Source organism: Cervus canadensis, chromosome 16 (genome assembly GCF_019320065.1).
Source record: "Cervus canadensis isolate Bull #8, Minnesota chromosome 16, ASM1932006v1, whole genome shotgun sequence".
NCBI lineage: Eukaryota > Metazoa > Chordata > Mammalia > Artiodactyla > Cervidae > Cervus > Cervus canadensis.
Genome location: NC_057401.1, coordinates 31,108,187 through 31,129,481, shown reverse-complemented (window position 1 = coordinate 31,129,481; position 21,295 = coordinate 31,108,187). Strand labels below are relative to the sequence as shown.

Sequence of the window (21,295 nt, the reverse complement as noted above, 5' to 3'; positions counted from 1 at the left end):
AACACATGACCTTATTTATGTGCTTTGTATGTAAGTTCATGGTATAAATAGGACTTGTTGCTATTGCTGCTCTTACTATCATTAGGCTATAACTCCTTTATCTGTTAATGCCACAGTTGAAAATATTTCAATTATGGATCTACTCCACTTTATGTAAGGCACCTCTTAGCTGTATCTTTTCTACTTGGACCATTTTACTGCCCCTTCTATTTTTCTGGGAATGAATTTTATGAAGAAAAGTTTTCCATTCTATTTTCTTCTCACCTTATAAAATCTAGTCCTCATTAATCCACATACAAAATGCAACTTTGCATTGATATATTAAAAATATTAATCAACAAAAAGGAAAAGTAAGTGAAAACTTTTTTGGGTGCACACATAATGCCAAAAGCACTGGAGGGAAAAAAATCTAGAAATAAAACAGAAGCTGAAATACTCTTTACAGCAGAAACTGATCTATAGAACTGCCTTTAAAATACCATTTAATGCTTTTTTCTTCCTAAAGATTTGATTCCATTTCTGAGATGTCAGTTTTCAAAATGAATGAGCTTTGTAAATTTCTCAATCTGAAAGAAATTTAAATTACACCAAAACTTTCAAACTCAACAGTCTTAATCCTGTAGCTTTTAATAGTCAACCTGTGTTTGTCCGAATTTGATAATAATGAATTTTTCTTCCCTGAGTTTTGCCTGTGCCAGCAAACCTTTTCCAAAATTTAAAATAAAATTCTAAACTGAAAATAACCTTTTCAAGAATACAAGGCAAAACTTGTATCCTTTCCTGTAATTATTAAGGAAACTAAAATAACTTCTTTAAATGAATAACTCAGCTCCTTTTCACAGCAAGCACAGAAAAGATACTAGGTTCTTCAGGTTCCTGTTTAACTTCCCTCCATGGGATTTGGATTTAAAATTCTTTTCAAAGAAACTGAGTGCAGGCTTAGTTATTCAGTGACAGAAATTAACATTAAATTTCAGAAGCCAAGTGAGAGAGAAAGTGACCTATATTCCTGGACATGAGTGGTATGGGTTTCTTCATGGAATGGAAAACAGAATAGAAAACCATTACCAGAGTGCTTCCTTGTCCACATGGAATATATTCCAAGACCTCAGTGGACATCTGAAACCGTGGAGAGTACTGAACCCCTATATATACATTTTTATTCTATACATATAGACCGATGATAAAGTTTAACTTAAGATAAAGTTTAACTTATAAATTAGGCACAATAAGAGATTAACAATAATAATAAAACAGGGCAATTATAACAATATATTATAACAGAAGATATGTGAATGTGGTCTTGCTCTCTCAAATCACCTTATTGTTCTGTGCTCCCCCTTCTTCTTGTGATTATGTGAGATGATGAGATGCCCATGAGATGAAGTGAGGTGAATGACAGAGACAATGTAATATAATGTTAGACTACTACAGTTAAGTACCCTACGTACGAACCTTCAGGTTGCGAATTTTCAAAGGTGTCAACGTGTGGTCTCACGTCCAATCACTTAAGTTAGTTCACATTTCTGGCATACATTCTCACGTGCATGCATCCTCTATGAGGGGTGACTTTGTGTACTTTACTGTATAGTACCGTGTAGAATACAGTGGTATGGTATTGTTATTTCAAGCCCAGGATGTCCAGAAGCAAGCATAAAAGCAGTGGCGATGTAGCTGGTACAGCTAAGAAGCATCAAGTGATAACAATGAAAACAAAAGTGAAAATAATTGAGAGAGTGGACTGAGGCGAAAAGTTGTCCTGTAATAATACTGTACTGTTGCACTTTTCAAGATACTATACTGTAAGATTAAAAATGTTTTTATTTTTGTGTTTGCTTTTTATCCATTATTTGTGTGAAAAGTATTAAAACCTATTACAATATAGTACTATACAGCTGATTGAGTTAGTTGGGTACCTAGGCTAACTTTGTTGGACTTAACGAACAAACTGGACTTTTGAAGGTGCTCTCAGAACTGAACTCATGTAGGGGACTCACTGTACTGACCTTCTGATGATATGTCAGAAGGAGGACCATCTGCTCTGAGTGATCCTGGATCACAGAGCCATTATACTGATGGCTGGATGTTAGGAGCAGATGTTGACACTGGGGATCCCACGTGGGACGGAGCTGGAGGGGATGAGATTTCATCACCCTATTTAAAACCTATGAATTGTTTATTCTGGAATATTCTATTCAATATTTTTGAACCACAATTGACTACAGGTACCAGAAAATGTGAAAAGCAAAACCTCAGGTAAGGAGGAACTACTGTACTTTCTAACAGTTAAGTCATTCTTGGTTTCTAATCGTTCATTATTTCTCCCAAAAAAACCATTTCAAATCATTTCATCGAAAAACAAACTAAATAAAACATACTTTTCCCTGAGTCTGAAAATTCAGTAAGGCAAAACTTTCATAAGGAGGCAGTGAAAACACACCTGCAGACTATTTTACTTATATGTAGCAGTGTGCTGGGAGAAGGCAATGGCACCCCACTCCAGGCAATGGCACTCCAGTACTCGTGCCTGGAAAATCCCATGGACGGAGAAACCTGGTAGGCTACAGTCCATGGGGTTGCTAAGAGTCGGACACGACTGAGCGACTTCATTTTCACTTTTCACTTTCATGCACTGGAGAAGGAAATGGCAACCCACTCCAGTGTTCTTGCCTGGAGAATCCCAGGGATGGGGGAGCCTGGTGGGCTGCCATCTCTGGGGTCACACGGAGTCGGACACAACTGAAGCAACTTAGCAGCAGCAGCAGCAGTGTGCTTGGAGAAGGCAATGGCACCCCATTCCAGTACTCTTGCCTGGAAAATCCCATGGACGGAGGAGCCTGGTAGGCTGAAGACCATGGGGTCACTAAGAGTCAGACACGACTGAGCGAGTTCACTTTCACTTTTCACTTTCATGCATTGGAGAAGGAAATGGCAACCCACTCCAGTGTTCTTGCCTGGAGAATCCCAGGGACGGGGGAGCCTGGTGGGCTGCCGTCTATGGGGTCGCCCAGAGTCGGACATGACTGAAGCGACTTAGCAGCAGCAGCAGCAGCAGCAGTGTGCTGCATCCTAAGGAAATAAGGGTCTATTTCTGGACTCTCAGTCCCTCTGCTGTCTGTAGGTAGTGGTGTGCACTGAGTTGAACATAAAGCATCAATGAGTATCTGAGGCTCTCTTTATTCATTCTGTTTCTCTTACACCCCCTAAACAATAAATGTTACTTTCAGTGGAAAGAATTCAAGGAGGATATTCAGCATAAGTATGTTTTATCAGAGAACAAACATTAGCTTCCATCCAAAACCAGAATATTTGAACCTTCTGAGCCAAAGTACAAAAAGAGATAAACAGGTCATTGGCTAATCCTCCATTTAAAATACGACAGCAGAGATTGGCCATCATTTTTTTACTGTATGCAACTTGAGAACTTGAGCTAATGAAATGACAAATCTCTAACAACATTCCTTTTTATAAGGGGTCTGTAGTGATCCCCTTAAAAGTCATCACTGCATTTGCTTGATGTAAGCAATCAACATATTTAGGTTGACTTTGATGAGCTTTAAATATTAGGTAATTTACTGCTGACTAAAGCTAACAATGGCTTCCCAGGCGGCGTTAATGATAAAGAACCCACCTGCCAATGCAGGGTAGACATAAGAGACGCAGGTTCAGTCCCTGGGTCGGGAAGATCTCCCTGAGGAGGGCATGGCAACCCACTCCAGCATGCTTGCCTGGAGAATCCCATGGACAGAGGAGCCTGGCGGGCTGCAGTGCATAGGGTTGCACAGAGTCAGACATGACTAAGTGACTTAGCATGCATGCACGCAAAGCGAACAATATATTTAAAAAACAATTAATTTTTGTTTTTTGTTATTATCAAAAGCAGTTAGCTTTTGATAATGCACTAAGATTTTAGAAATTGGAGGTATTATGAAATTGTTATTTCCTTAAATCTCAAGAACTGCGGAAGACAGGGAAGGATGAGGCGGGTATACCTTGGCAGGTACTGTTCACAGGGTGGTTCTAAAGTCATTGTCACCGGGCCGGTGACAACCACAGTCATCTGAGGTTCATTAATCAAAGCAGCAGGAGGGAGCAAGGTGAGAACACAGCACTTCAGAGCTTTACAAAACACATCCAAATGCCCTAACCCGCAGATGTTCAAAACAGACCTGGGAAATAGAAATAGGAAATGCTATAAAGAAGCTGGGATTCTTAAGGACATTTATTTGTCCAAAGTCACAATGTCAGAGAGAAGTAAAGGTGTGATTCTTAATCTCAGATACTGTTCACCAAACAAATAAATAAATATACTGAGACTCCTAATGCCTGATTCCAGGACCTTTCCCCTAAGTGGTCTTTTCCAGTCCATGACTACTTATCAAATACATGTAGATTATTTCCAACTGCATAACTCTTTCTAGGCTTCTCCTCTGAGCACAACACATACATGTCCATGTACACCAACATCACCACTTGAATGCCTAAAAATGCCAATCAATCCTAGCTGGGTTCTTGTTACTCCTTTCAAAAACTGTTACCAGGCTTTCTCAACTCTATAGGTGACACACCATTGCTTAAGTAGGGTAGGAATCATTTTAGTCTCTGCCATCCCCCTACCCCAGGAGTCCACATCCAAGGCATTAGCAAGGCTGAAAAGATTCCTCTTCCAAAATACTGTATACTTCAGATCCACTACCACTCCCCACCTCCACACCACCACTCATGTCCAAGCCACAACCACCTCTTTCCTGGATCACCGCAACAGTCTCCTCATTGGCTACCATGTGTCTTCTTTCCTGCTGCCATAAAAATCCATTCTACACACACCACCTAAAATCACAACCCTCTCATTCATATTTAAAATAAGGTGCAAGCTTCTAGAAAAAGCCCACTTAGCTACATTTTCAGAGTTTCACAATTCTTCTTGTTGTTTGGTGTCTTAGAAATAAAGCCTCAGGACTGCCCTGGTGGTACAGTGGATAAGAAAGAATCTGCCTACCAATGCAGGGGACACGGATTCATTCCCTATTATGGGAAGATTCCACATGCTTCAGAGCAACTAAGCCTGAGTGCCACAACTACCGAGCCCACGTGCTACAACTACTGAAGCTCGGGTGCCTAGAGCCTGTGCTCAGCAACAAGAGAAGCCGATGCAATGAGAAGCTCATGCACTGCAATGAAGAGCAGCCCCTGCTTACTGCAACTAGATAAAGCCCACTCATAGCAATGAAGACCCAACATAACTAAAAAGAAAATTAATTTTTTAAAAAAGACAGTCGACTGTGTCCCAATACAAAATCTTTTGAAAGTTAAAATAAAAAAAAATTAAATTAAAAAAAAGAAAAGGAAAGCTTCAGCATTGTAATGGCAGGACCATGGCAGAGGAAATGTGGAAAGGCAGGACTCCAAGTCTTTCAAATGTCCCTTTCATTAAGCCATTCAACTTCCTACAGATCTATTCCAGAAATGTATCTGTGTCTCCGTTTCCTCATGGGTAATATTATAATAAACCTACTTCTCCTCCTACCTCACCTGGTGATTAAGAGAATCAAACGAGATACACATATGCAAAATCATTTTGAAAACATAAAGCATTACAAACAAAGTAATATAAAATGCAAGCTAATACAGAAGTGGTACTTAAGCATAGGGTTTTCTGGGCCTTTGCTTACAAGAATGAGGAGGCAAATCTAGCTGAAATAACTGACTTTCAGGAATTCCCTGGTGGTCCAGTGGTTAGGACTCCACACTCTCACCACCAGGGTCCCAGGTTCAATCCCCTAATCAGGGAGCTAAAATCCCATATGCCGAATGGCAAAGCAAAAATTAGTAAATAAATAACTGACTTCATCTTTCACTATTAGAATACATTTTGGCTGGATGGAGCCTTTTCTATTCCTTAAGAGGACTAGTGCCAGATAAGAGAGCACATGACTACCCTAGTGAACTTCCTGATTTCAAGTTTCCCTTAGCAGTAAATAAGACATAATCAGATAACTCTTACAAACATATTCCTGATTAAAAAGAAAATCAGAAGCTAAAATTCCTGGTTTGGAAGGCTGAGACAACCAGTCTCACCTTGCCCAAAGACTATCCACAAGTCTTCTCCTGGGCTGTCTCTGAGAGGAGGGGGTACAGCTCCAGAGGAGATGAAAACCCAGGGCTGCAGACCCCTTCCAAACGCCAGGCACACAGGATGACTCCACCTCTGGACCATTTCCCCAGTTCCTGGACACTCTGCCAACCAGCAGGAGTGGCAGGTGCGTGCTGGACCCAGGTCAAGTTGGAGAAGTCCTCACCCCAGCACCCCAAGATACAAACACTGTACGTAAGAAACTGGCCCTTAAGCATGTGCTAAAATCTAATGGGCAAAAAAAAGCAAGATGCTTCCAATAAGATGAGTCTATCAGTACAAAATTGTATTAAAGTCAGATTTATTGACAAAAGCACTGAGATAGTAAGCAAACTGTAAAAACTGTAGCAAGATAAGTAAGTTGCTATATATAATCTTCCTTTCTTCATGGTTGTCCCTAATACAGGCCTACTAAATTGCATTATCATTTTACTACTTCTACACAAATTCATATTATTCAATTTAATTTTTTCATTGATTCTCTTCAAACCAGCTATCATTATTTTATTTCAGTTCTACTTAAGTTCACTGGTCCTTTAGAAAATAATACTTAGTGACATTCAATATATTTAGAGTATACACATGGAAATTATGCCATAAATCAAGGGTTTGAAAGTTTTTTTCTATAAAAGGCCAGATAATGTTTAAGGCTTTGCAGGCTCCATACTGTCTCTGTCACATATTGTTCTTTTTTCAAACAACCCAAAATATATATATATATATATGTATATATATATATACACACACACATATATATAAAATTTCTTACCTCTTAGGCAGTACAGAACAGGTCACAGGTTGCAGTTTATCAATCTTTGTTGTAAATAATAATTATGAACTAACAGTATATAGGATATATACAGTACACACAACAGAAATTAGCCTTTTACTTATATCACACTGGTTCAACAGGCACCCTTTTCCTAAAGCAGGTTCTAAAACTAGAAATGCTCTATATTAGAGAAGGATGAGAAAAAAATTCCACACAGGTATTCTTTTCTCTCCTCTTAAGTGGCCAAGTATAAAAGATGTTCACTAAGAACTAATTAAGAATCACTCAGAACATACATATTTACAATGAAATTGAAAAGCCTACATTTATACAGTGTAGACAGATAAAACACAAATTTGTGAAGCCTCAAAAATTATACATAGATACAAAGCCAAAAAGCCCAAAATAGCTAGAATAAAATCTACCAATCCATCAAAAAAGGAGGGATGTATTATTAAAACGACTTTCTTTTAGGATCTCTGCACTAACAATAAAAAAAATAGCACCAAAATTTTGTAAGGATAATGGCATACAAATGACTTGCTGTAATTGGTATTTCTACCCCACAATGCAATGAAGTTCATTGTAGCTGAGATAAAGGAACTCTTACAGAGTTGCTTCATTGTTACCAAGCAACAAGAAATAAAATGTCAGGATTAGCACTTGATTTAATATATTTTTACCATCAATAAACCATACTTCTATCCCACTACTCTGGATGTAAATGGTCATTAGGTTAAGGATTATATTTAGTACTCTTTAAGAGTATGCAAAAAAAAAATTGCAGTAAAGTTAATTTGGGCACTCACCAAATTCATATTTTTTATATTTGCTGCTTCCTTGGCAGAAACAACAAATAATAATATAATAGTGATTCTATTACTTAGAAGGTTATTTTGTCAAAATATTCAACTACAATGTGTCTTCACTAAATACATCTTCATTAGTATTCAAATATTGTCAAATTTTTTGCATTTTATGAAAAGTCGAGGAAATGTATCTAAACACTTCAATACTTCAAATAAGTAGAATCAATCAGTTCATTTAGTTGTATAAGGATATTATCATTTGTCAAAGCAATGTATATCTGGCTAAATTTGTAGCATGAAGAATTTATAGCTATCTCTTTCAGAGAGGCATAGCAAACAACTTAAAAAAAATGAAATCCAAAAGCATGAACAAAATCTTTAAGTGAAAAACTGTAATAAGAGAAAAACATGTAAATTAAGGATATCAGATAATTTAGCAGGCTTAAAAATCAATCATTTAAAATGATATCCATAGCTTACCACATCCACTCCCAAAGTTAACACACGAGAAAGTGACTGTATTATGCCTTAGGATTGAGGGATCCCAAATAGCTTTCCTACTCCACCTGTGTTTTTAAAGAACTTCTGTTGCGTGCTCATCTCAACTGGCCTATGTGAATGAAGTAAAGAGGACTGGGATTAAACAGGTCCTTGCTGTCCTCATCTTCTGCCTAACGAAGAGAAGTAGGAAGCATTATCAGGTAAATACTAAAGTGCAGTGAAAGGCATTTACTCCATTATGCTTCACACAGTGAATGTCACATTTGACATTTCAGCCAAGTTTTCATAAACATCACATCTCCACATGTCAATCAGAGATTTGTGTGTGGGCATAAACCCCACACAGGCATGAGCAGGGGTGGATAGAACCTTTCATTTTTTCCTGTTTGTACCTGATTTTTTTCCCTTTTTACTGTTTCTTGGAAAAATTATGAGTTTCTCTATAATATCAAAAGGCATCAGCAATCTAAAGATTAAGAATAAAAGCAATCTAAGAGGAAAGGAATTATGTTTATCTCTTGGGCAGTTTCATTTTTTCTAAAGCAGGACGGAAGATGACCAGTCTCTAAAAAGTTGATACTCTAATTGGCCTGCGTGGTGGAGATTATGTTCACAAGATCCACTGAAGTGCAAGTCAAACAGTTAAAACAAACCCACTGTGTTCCCACCTTCTAGTACAAAGTGAACTAGCCACCAGTATGATTTCCTCTATGAAGATAGCGCATAAGGTGGTATCAACACAGAGTTCTCCAAATAGGGCCAGAAAGTCACAAAAGCCAGGAGGTTCCAATATAAAAATCACATTCTCCATTCACCTCAGAGTTTGAAAGTCAGATTTAGGTCTCATCATCCCAGGAATGACTACAAGATGAACTAAGTATAGAAATACTTAGGAAGAAGATACTGCCATTACTCTTAAGATGGCTGCCCTCACGTAAGACTCACTGGCCCACCACTTCCCACTGGAGAAAGGGGAGTGAGGCATTTCAACTCTTCAAGTCCACCAGGAATACTCCACCTGCTCCTTCTTCCGCCACCCAGCTTACTCCCCCACCGGGTACTGCAGAGCTATCTTCCTCACTTCCCTGAGGTCTCTGCTCAAACATCATCTCAGTGGCATTATACCTCATCTTTGTTATAGACCAACCCATCCAGATTTCACTTTTGGAATTCCTGGTGGTCTAGTTATTCTGCATTCTCACTGCTAAAAGCCCAGGTTCAATCCCTGGTCAGGGAACTAAGAACCCAAAAGTCTCACAGTGCAGATAAAAACAAAATTTAACTTTCTTCTCTTGACAGCTCATGTCCCTTTCATGCTTTGTTCCATTTCTTTAATATTTACCAATATCTAATATACTATCAGAGAAGGCAATGGCACCCCACTCCAGTACTCTTGCCTGGAAAATCCCATGGATGGAGGAGCCTGGTAGGCTGCGGTCCATGGGGTCACTATGAGTCAGAGACGACTGAGCTACTTCACTTTTCACTTTCATGCATTGGAGAAGGAAATGGCAACCCACTCCAGTATTCTTGCCTGGAAAGTCCCAGGGACGGGAGAGCCTGGTGGGCTGACGTCTATGGCGTTGTACAGAGTCAGACACGACTGAAGTGACTTAGCAATATACTATATATTTTACTTATTTATTGTACCTATTGTCTATCTTGAGCATGATCATGTAAGCTTGTGAAGGATATAATATCTGGTGCTTATTTCAAAATACTTCAAGAGGGGGCTTCCCTGGTGTCTCAGTGGTAAAACAAATCCACCTGCCAAAGCAGGAGACGTGGGTTCAATCCCTGATCCAGGAAGATCCCACGTGCAGAGGAGCAACTAAGCCCGTGTGCCGCAACTACTCAGCCTGTGCTCTATAGCCAGGGAACCACACTCTGGAGCCCACGCACCACGACTCCTGAAGCCCACCCGCCTGGAGCCTGTGCTCTGCAACAAGAGAAGCTGCCGCAATGAGAAGCCGACATACTGCCGCGCAGAGGAGCCCCCACCTGCCACAACTAGAGAAAGCCCAAGCACAGCCACAGAGACCCACTGCAGCCAAAGCACAAATACATAAATAAAAACCATTTTAAAAAATATTACAAGAGGAGAAGGAAGGAGATGGGGATGGAGATGGGGCAGGAGTGATCAAGGGTGGGCAGATATTGGAACTGCAGGATGAACTCAGATGGGTTCATTACATTCTTCCATTTACTGTTGTGTATGTCCATTATCCTTCATAATAAACATTAAAAGCAAAACTCTGTAATACCTTTATACTGCAACCTGCCCTTTTCCTCATCCACTAATCAGAAACAACATGTCTTCATGCCCAGATGGCAGATGAACCCCTAATATTTTCCTTTAATTAACCTCCTCAGGAGACATGGCATGTGCCAAGCACTAGCACAGAACACAGAAGTCAGTCCCCAGAGCATGGCTCTTCTAAACAAAAAGTCTTAGATATCACTTTGGAAAATGATTTTCCATATGTCAACACCTTATGACTTTGACGTTTTTTAAAGGGACTGATAATCACAATGTTCCTGACAGTGGCTCTCTCTGCAGGAAAGGCAGGCAGATGACAATGAGAAGAAGCAATCCTCTAATTCCTACCTTAGGTGGGTTTGCAGGTATTTAATTTATTATTATGCCTTCTAATCTGCACAGGCTACGTGTATATAATACCAGTATGCATCAAATATCATGTAATAGACATAATTCTTTCACAAGCAAATACATAAATATACCATAATATAAATGTAATAAAAATAACTTTATTGAAGTCATGACAACGAATATATTTGTCTTAACTAAAAGCTGAAATTAGCTAAAACAGCTTAAGAGGCTTTGTGTAAACCTTGCCCTCTTCTAACACCAGCCAGGGCACACGCTTGGCGAAACCAGCCAGGTTATTTTGGTCACAGGCAGCCTTAACAGCCTTCGGTGGCTGAGTCAGATGACCTTTCCTGACAGCACAGACATGCCAGGCTGCGTGCAGGAGACAAAGGATCTACAGTCTCCTGAGTGAAGCACTCCCGCCCCTCCTCCTGGGTTCTCTATTATAAGCTGCTTTTTTTTAAAATGTAGAGACAATTCCCAGAGAAACCTAGACTGATGTGATATGCACCCAAGAGACTGGCCAAGGGGCACATGGAAAGTCGAGGGTTAACAGATCCCTGAGAAGCCAAATGAGTTCCAGAATCCTGCTGCTAATGATACACATGGAACACAGCACCAAGAGTTGTTCCCTGGCTGGTTTTGCACTTAAACTTGTGAAGTTTATCAGGGAAGATTTCACCCACTCAAAGAGAAGGTCCAGAAATAACACTGCCTGGCCTAAAAAGAGAAGTGTATTTGTGGCATGTGTGCCAATATGTACACCCACTTGTACTATTTTTCGCAAGCAACTACCCACAGGTTCCTTAAGAGGAAGTAGAGACAGCCAACTTTGTGGGGAAACACACCACTGGCTGCAGGTTTTAAGAGATGCAATGCGATATTCATATCAGTTTTGTTAAAGGGAAAAAGACATACTGATCACCTCTTTGGTTTTTCACAACTCCTGTTGGTTTAGAACACATCTGAAAGGTAAAACATTTCCAAAAAGGAGGAATGTGTCACTTTCAGAGAAACCAGAAATAATTCATGCCAAGGGTCATTTTGATATTTTCTTCAAGATAAATATACTGGTTTTCAGTTCAGTTCAGTTCAGTCGCTCAGTCGTGTCAGACTCTTTGTGACCCCATGAACCGCAGCATGCCAGGCCTCCCTGTCCATCACCAACTCCCGGAGTCCACCCAAACCCATGTTCATTGAGTCGGTGATGCTATCCAACCATCTCATCCTCTGTGATCCCCTTCTCCTCCTGCCCTCAATCTTTCCCAGCAGCAGGGTCTTTTCAAATGAGTTAGCTCTTCGCATCAGGTGGCCAAAGTATTGAAGTTTCAGCTTCAACATCAGTCCTTCCAATGAACACACAGGACTGACTTCCTTTAGGATGGACTGGTTGGATCTCCTTGCAGTCCAAGGGACTCTCAAGAGTCTTCCCCAACACCACAGTTCAAAAGCATCAATTCTCCCATGCTCAGCTTTCTTTATAGTCCAACTCTCACATCCATACATGACCACTGGAAAAACCATAGCCTTGACTAGATGAACCTTTGTTGGCAAAGTAATGTCTCTGCTTTTTAATATGCTGTCTAGGTTGGTCAAAACTTTTCTTCCAAAGAGTAAGTGTCTTTTAATTTCATGGCTGCAGTCACCATCTGCAGTGATTTTGGAGCCCAGAAAAACAGTCAGCCACTGTTTCCACTGTTTCCCCATCTATTTGCCATGAAGTGATGGGACTGGATGCCATGATCTTAGTTTTCTGAATGTTGAGCTTTAAGCCAACTTTTTCACTCTCTTCTTTCACTTTTATCAAGAGGCTCTTTAGTTCTTCTTCACTTTCTGCCATAAGGGTGGTGTCATCTGCATATCTGAGGTTATTGATATTTCTCCCTGCAATCTTGATTCCAGCTTGTGCGTCTTCCAGCCCAGCATTTCTCATGATGTACTCTGCACATAAGTTAAATAAGCAGGGTGACAATATACAGCCTTGATGTACTCCTTTTCCTATTTGGAACCAGTCTGTTGTTCCATGTCCAGTTTTAACTGTTGCTTCCTGACCTGCATACAGATTTCTCAAGAGGCAGGTTAGGTGGTCTAGTATTCCCATCTCCTTCAGAATTTTCCACAGTGTATTGTGATCCACACAGTCAAAAGCTTTAGCATAGTCAATAAAGCAGAAATAGATGTTTTTCTGGAACTCTCTTGAACATCTGGAAGTTCACAGTTCATGTATTGCTGAAGCCTGGCTTGGCGTATTTTAAACATTACTTTACTAGCATGTGAGATGAGTGCAATTGTGCAGTAGTTTGAGCATTCTTTGGGATTGTCTTTCTTCGGGATCGGAATAAAAACTGACCTTTTCCAGTCCTGTGGCCACTGCTGAGTTTTCCAAATTTGCTGGCATATTGAGTGCAGCACTTTCACAGCATCATCTTTTAGGATCTGAAATAGGTCAACTGGAATTCCATCACCTCCACTAGCTTTGTAGTGATGCTTCCTAAGGCCCATTTGACTTCACATTCCAGGATGTCTGGCTCTAGGTGAGTGATCACACCATCGTGATTATCTGGATCATGAAGATCTTTTTTGTACAGTTCTTCTGTGTATTCTTGCCACCTCTTCTTAATATCTTCTGCTTCTGTTAGGTCCCTACCATTTCTGTCCTTTATTGAGGCCATTTTTGCATAAAATATTCCCTTGGTATCTCTAATTTTCTTGAAGAGATCTCTAGTCTTTCCCATTCTATTGTTTTCCTCTATTTCTCTGAATTGATAGCTGAGTTTTACGTCTTGTCAATTAGATTGATACTGGTTTTACATCTTGTCCATTAGAGGAGAAATTATAAAGCAAGAAAAGAAAGAGATGGCTTGCATGCTCTTTTGCCATCTTGTTTCTAAGTTCAAAAAGAGGGACTTCCATGGTAGCGCAGTGGCTAGGACTCTGAGATTCCAATGCAGGGGGGCAGAGAATTTGATTTCTGGTTGGGGAACCAAGATCCCACATGCTGCACAGCACAGAAAACAGAAGTCCCCAGAGATTTTAAGGTACCTGAGGGAATCATCAGGGCTTCCCTGTATGGTAAAGAAACCCGCCTGCAGTACAGGAGACCTGGGTTCAACCCTTGGGTCAGGAAGATCCCCTGCAGAAGGGAATGGCAAACCACTCCAGTATTCTTGCCTGGAGAAGCCCATGGACAAAGGAGCCTGGCAGGCTACAGTCCATGGGGCTACAAAGAGTTGGACACGACTGAGCAACCACACTCTTAAGGAATCATCACTAATATTTTAGATATTTATAGTACTACCTCCCCCCCACTGACTCCTTTTAAAACTCAAGTTATAGTGGGTACCCAGGGAGAAAGGCTGAAAAGATGTAGACCCAGAAGTGGGGTGAAGCTGCCAGGAAGCAGGCTCCACCCCAGATCCTGCTACTGAAAAGTTCCCCCTGGCCTGATCTATAAGAGAAAGGAGATGAGCTAAGAGGTCTAAAAAAAAAAGTCTTTGTCTGAAATGTAGGGTGTAGTTGTTGTCAAAGTGCCCACTGCTTTAAGTTCCTGCTGGACTAGAATAGACATTCAATCACCACATTCAGGGAAGTTTGTGAAAAGCTGCACAGCTCAGAGAGGCTACATAACAGAATGAACAGAGTCTAAGAGGAGGGCTGAATCAATTCACAGGGCTACAGATCCCACCCAGGATGATGCTTTTCTCAAAGCCCTCTTGGAGGCAGATGGTACAAGAGGTAAAAAGGCCTTCACTGGAATAACTGGCAAAGAAGACTGGAGATAGAGGAATATACTGGCCCCAAACTCCCTATCTGCTTGATTCTAACAGTTAGCATTGAAATTGACTACCTTCAGAAAATTCAATATCTTTCAAGATTTTGAAATATCACCCATTGATGATGATTTGAGAGTATTTCATAAAATAGTGGAAAAGCGCAGGCACCTGGGAATCATGTTTCGTATGGGTCTATCTTAGCTCCACCTCGCTGTGTGACATAGGTACACAACCTCACTTCTCTGTGCTTTAGAGCCCTCATCTATAAAATAAGGATAATTATGATTCCTTTCTCATAAGACTATTGTGAACATTTTTTAAAAATCCATTAAAATACAGAAGTGAGTAATACATAATAAATACTTGATTAACAGTAGTTATTATTACTGTTAATACTGAACAGGCAGGAAAATAGGCAGGTAATTTATGATCTCTAAGGACTCCCTGTTAAACCAGCTCACAATCACCCATCTTACCAAGACCACTACACAAGAAAGTAGGATAGGGCTAGAGGAAAAGAATTATAGAGTCCTGAAGACCAATGCAGGTCACAGAGCACACAGAACACAGCACAGAAGAAGAGCTGGAGGTCCAGGGTACTCACTGGACTAAGAATAATACAAATTCTAGATAGAGTCTTCATTATCAGAAAACACCCAGTCTACTCATCAACCCCAATTTCAAATATTTTACACTTCCAAGAGCTCAGTTCTTCCAATTTAACCTAAAGCCATGTGGACCTCTTCTACTATGAGCAGGCAGAGGGGGCAACCTTACCATAATTTATTGTCTAAATTGCTGTTTTGCTTACACTCCTGAACTAGAACTACAAATTAGATTTCATCTTGATCCTTCTAATTAGCCTCTGTCTAATCAAACTTTCTCCAGGGATGATCATGTTTTTTATCTATGTTGATCAACACAGTAGTCACTAGCATATGGAACCAATGAAGAGAAACTGAACTCTTACTTTATTTAATTTAAATTTTTAAATTTAAATAAAGGACAGAAACAGCAAGGACGTAACAAATGTAGAAGAGATTAAGAAGCGGTGGCAAGAACACACAGAAAAACCACGCAAAAAACATCTTAATTACCCAGATAAACATGATTGCGTGGTCCCTCACCTAGAGCCAGACATCCTGGAGTGTGAAGTCAAGTGGGCCTTAGGAAGCATTAGTATGAACAAAGCTAGTGGAGGTGATGGAATTCCAGCTGAGCTATTTCAAATCCTAAAAGATGATGCTGTGACAGCGCTGCACTTAATATGCCAGCAAATTTGGAAAACTCAACAGTGGCCCCAGGACTGGATCCCAAGGAAAGGCAATGTTCAGTTCTGCCCATTTCTCATGCTAGCAAGGTAATGCTCAAAATCCTTCAAGCTAGGCTTTAGCAGTACATGAACCGAGAGTTTCCAGATGTACAAGCTGGATTTAGAAAAGGCAGAGGAAGCAGATATCAAATTGCCAACATCCGTTGGATCATAGAGAAAGCAAGGAATTCCAGAAAAAAACACCTACTTCTGCTTCATTGACTATGCTAAAACCTTTGACTGTGTGGATCACAACAAACTGGAAAATTCTTCACGACATGGGAATACCAGACCACTTTACCTGTCTCCTGAGAAACATGTATGCCGATCAAGAAGCAACAGTCAGGACCGGACATAGAACAATGAATGGACTGGTTCAAAATTGGGAAAGAAGTACGTCAAGGCTGTGTACTGTCACCCTGCTTATTTAACTTGTATGCAAAGTACATCATGCAAAATGCTGGACTGGATGAAGCACAAGTTGGAATCAAGATTACCAGGAGAAATATCAACAACCTCAGATATGCAGATACCACACTAATGGCAGAAAGCGAAAAGGAACTAAAGAGCCTCTTGAAGAGGGTGAAAGAGGAGAGTGAAAAAGTGGGCTTAAAACTCAACATTCAAAAAACTAAGATCATGGCATCCAGTCCCATCACTTCATGGCAAATAGATGGGGAAAATAGTGACAGGTTTCATTTTCTTGGGCTCCAAAAATCACTGCGGACAGTAACTATAGCCATCAAATTAAAATAGGCATTTGCTCCTTGGAAGAGAAGCTATGACAAACCTAGACAGAATATTCAACAGCAGAGACATCACTTTGCTGACAAAGGTCCATATAGTCAAAAGTATCATTTTTCCATTAGTCATGTATGAATGTGAAAGCTGGACCATAAAGAAAGCTGAGTGTTGAAGAATTAATGCTTTTGAACTGCGGTGTTGGAGAAGACTCTTGAGAGTCCCTTGGACTGCAAGGAGATCAAATCAGTCAATCCCAAAGGAAATCAACCCGGAATATTTTTTGAAAGGACTAATGTTAAAGCTGAGTATCCAATTATTTGGCCACCTGATACAAAGAGCTGACTCACTGGGAAAGATCCTGATGCTGGGAAAGACTGAGGGCAGGAAGAGAAGGGGGTAACAGAGGATGAGATGGTTGGATGGCATCACCAACTCAATGGCCATGAGTTTGAGCAAATGTGGGACAGTGAGGACAGAGGAGCCTGGCATGCTGCAATACATAGGGTTGCAAAGAGTTGGACACAACTTAGTCACTGAACAACAACAACTGTTTAAATTTAAAAGTTGCATGTGGGTACTGGCTAGCATACTGGGCAGTGCAGGTATAATCAATTAGAAGTGGCAGTCAGCAGCACTATATTGAAGGGGATCCCAATGTGAGTCTGTGTCTAATAGGACAGAGTGCTGTGAATAAGAGATGTCTGTTCTTGTACATGGGAGGGCAGCCTTTATCATATTTGCAGGCTCAAGTAAAGGATTTTATTTCCCTTTCCCTTATGCCAACAGTGAACATCTTTTCAAATATCTTCACTAATTCTCAGACTACTAGAGTTTCATTCCTGCTTTCAGAAGAGATAAGACTGGCTGAAAAGAACTAGATTATAAAAGGGAAAAAAAGAAAGAACATCACACAGGATAATGCATATTGCCCCCATAGTACTCAGAGAAATAATACTCATTTGTGGCAGTTTTACAGAAGTCCATACAATAACAGAGTTAAACTATCAATTAGTTTAAGTTGTGTTATAGGCTTTTTTCAGTACTGTTACAGGTATGTGCAATGGAGAGGTCATTAAGATGATTTGATTAAAAAAAAAACTGCACAGAGATTAAATCACATTATCCATTTTAAATGCAGAAAATATACTGCCATTGCAAAAGAAACCGTCCTGCCAATGTTGAAAGTACCACATTTCCCAGCACTTTAAAAATAGTACACTCCAAATACTGTCAATTAACCATTCTTCCATAAGAGGGGAAAAAAAGAAGCCAAACTATGGCTATCTAGTAAAATAATAATAATATACTGTACTTTCCAAGAGAGAAACAGAATTCTAACATTTGATTGTTTAAAAAATACAGCCGCACTGCCTCCATGAAATATCATCTTGGTCAAGTGCTTGAAGGAATGAAAAGATGTCCAGTACAATGGTACCATCACAAGAAAAATCAAGAACATACATTCTCATTTCCAGATCCCAAGATGGGATCCTATAAAGCCCTCCCATGGGGAAATATATCTCAAATCCCGTGAAAATCTGGTTCCAAAGTGATCCCCAAAGCCTACATGAATCATTTTGGAGTCTCCTTTCAGGTTCCAATATATACACACAAAATGGCAGGGTTTTGGTATAAGCACCTATTTCTATCCCAGAGCTTTAACGCTATGCACGTTCTAGAATTATTCAAGTCTCTTCTGAACAAACCCTGAGATGTTTAAAGGAGAGTCAGTTAGTGCATTAATTCAACTATCCCAAATAGAACCACATCAAAGCAATGAGTTGTACTACCCTCCTTCCTTCTCAACGCATCACCCCTCTCTGTCACAGTGAAATAAAGAACTTCTCCTGATACAACTTATTATTTTCCTTGGGATTCTGTTTAGAAAAATTCATCCCTGAGATTTTACCCAAGAAGGTCCACTTTGCTCAAGTACCAAAGAACTTTTATGAGCTGGTCAGCCTCATAGCTTGGTTCCCAAAGTGAGCATTCTGGTGAGATCCTAGCTAAGCAGACAGCTCAAATTCCAGCAAAGTTTCAACTATCATATATTTAAATAGAATCCTTCAACATCCAAAATGAAAAAAATGGTGACTGTCCTTCATGAAAACAAATGAACTGTAGCACTTTTTCTTAAATACATAACATCAACTTTAAAAAAGTAACATTAGGAAATCAGAAATAACCTCTTCTCTTACCTCCACCACTGTGGTTTCTGCAGCTTTGCACATCGGCAAGTTGAAATTCCTTGCACTTTTCCTACATTAGGGGTGAGGGAATAAGGAAGTGTGGAAAGAAGGCCAAAAATAAGAAGTGTCTCTCTCAGCTTTAATTATAGAGTAAAAGAATTTCTGTAATCTAAGACTCTGTGAATCTTTTTAAAAGAGTATATCATATTTTCTATAAGTTCTATAGCTATTTTATAAATAAAAACAATGCAATGGCCACTTAATGCAATCATATAATACTTATGGGGTTAAGAGAAAGAACTATTTTTCATTTTCAGCATATAATTATATACAGAAAAATAAAGTGAATATTAATGAGTCTAATTTCTCTAAATCTTTTAACTGAAATGCCACTTTGTTTCTATAGTTAAATATTTCACTGAACTTGCTCTTGTTAAATATTAAGAAAAGTAGCAAGTGCTTTATCTGAGAAGGTATAGTAATTATACTCATTATTAAAGAGAAATCTATTGCTGAAATTAACTGAAACATTCATGGGTAATTTGTGAGTCACTTATAAAGATCATTCTGGAGAACCAACTTCTAATGAAATTTTTGAAACTACAACCCCCACATCAGACCCTGAGGTATAAAAAGAGGAGGCCAATTTTGCTGATGGTTCTGCATTCCCAAGTTCCTAAATTCATACACTTACTCTAATAATAAAACAGATCACCAGCCCAGGTTGGATGCATGAGACAAATGCTCAGGCCTGGTACACTGGGAAGACCCAGAGGGATCGGGTGGAGAGGGAGTTGGGAAGGGGGACTGGGATGGGGAATACATGTAAATCCATGGCTGATTCATGTCAATGTATGGCAAAAACCACTACGATATTGTAAAGTAATTAGCCTCCAACTAATAAAAATAAATGGGGAAAAAAAAAAACTTGAAATGTATTCTTGTTTCTGAGAGTGTAAATTGAAAGGAAAAATTCTTTGGTAAAGAGAAATAATTCACAGCTGTGTCTTACCAGCCCTTTGTGCTAGTAATGTTTCCTTCACTTGGATTCAAGAATAGGTGTGTCCTTGAGAGAGGAATATCTCCATGTACTTTCACAAGCTACTGTGTTGGATTCCATCAAACATCTGGCATCAAAAGCTCCAAGGACAGAGTGGCCTGAGGTGCAGGCATGCAGGGCCCGCCCACTCTAACAATGGCCTAGACAGACCTCTGTACCAGTTGTTCCACTAAACATGAAGGTCAGCCTAGAAGTCAGGATCTTAAGAATCTAGGCCACCTGACCACTGGCAACAAGCACTCTCATTTCACATCAAAGCTCAATGGCTACTGAGCAGAAACCACAGGCATAAAGTCTGTGCTCGGAATAGTCCTTGTGCTGTCTTTAGACAACAAGCAGTAAAGCACAGGATAAACTCATGGAAATATTTTAAGTAATTCATTTTCATTTGCTACTATATAACTTCACTAATCTTCAAAAAAAAAAATAAGCTTCAAAAACATTACACCAAGGTGTCAAATAAAGATAGATAGCATGCACAATGTCCTCTGTAATTGCTGAAATTAGTTATAATACCAAAAACTGACTAAATTTGGGGACTTCCCTGGCAGTCCAGTGGTTAAGACTCTGCACTTCTACTGCAGGAGGCACAGGTTCGATTCCTGGTCAAGGAACTAAGATCTTAAGTGCCGTGGCCCCATCAAAAAAACAAAATCAAACAACAACAACAAAAAAAATTGGCTAAGCTCAAAAAATCAAATACAGTATATTTAATGTCATATAAAGTGTTAGTCACTCAGTTGTTTTCACTCTTTGTGAGCTGTAGCCTGCCAGCCTTCTCTGTCCATGGGATTCTCCAGACAAGAATACTGAAGTGGTTATACATTCCCTTCTCTAGGGAATCCTCCCATTCCAGGGACTGAACTCTGGTCTCAGGCATTGCAGGCAGATTCTTCACCATCTGAGCCACCAGGGAAGTCAATGTCATATAAGATCTTCAGAAATGAAACAGTAATGTGAGAGTGATCACTGATAATTTAATTGTGATCATACCAAAGCTGTATTTGGTAAAGATTTTTTAAAAATCGCTAACATAAAGCAGGAAATGGACCATATTATAAGAAAGAAAACTATTTCGGTAACCTAACAGGCGAAGTCTTCAAAACCAAACATTTTGAAAGCTTTTTTTTTTTTCTATTGTACTATATTTATTTATTATTGAAGTACGGTTGATTTACAGTGTTGCATTAATTACTGCTACACAGTAAAGTGATTCAGTTATACATATATATATAGATAGGTTCTTTTTATATTATTTTTCATTATGGTTTCTCATAGGATATTATATACAGTTCTTTGTGCTCTGTAGTAAGACTGTGTTGTTTATCCATTCTTTTTTTTTTTTTTTCCAACCCTACCTTGGTCCTTTATTTTTTTTTTTTTTTTTTTTT

General features: G+C 39.5%; 1 protein-coding gene across 1 annotated transcript in view; it reads right to left on the bottom strand.

The window, feature by feature from the left end:
* Positions 1-21,295, bottom strand: part of OXCT1 (3-oxoacid CoA-transferase 1) — a 158,939-nt gene that overhangs the window by 100,131 nt on the left and 37,513 nt on the right. Inside the window, exon 7 of the mRNA XM_043489240.1 lies at positions 18,854-18,914. Coding sequence (XP_043345175.1) covers positions 18,854-18,914 — 61 coding nt within the window. The remainder of the gene's footprint in view (positions 1-18,853; positions 18,915-21,295) is intronic.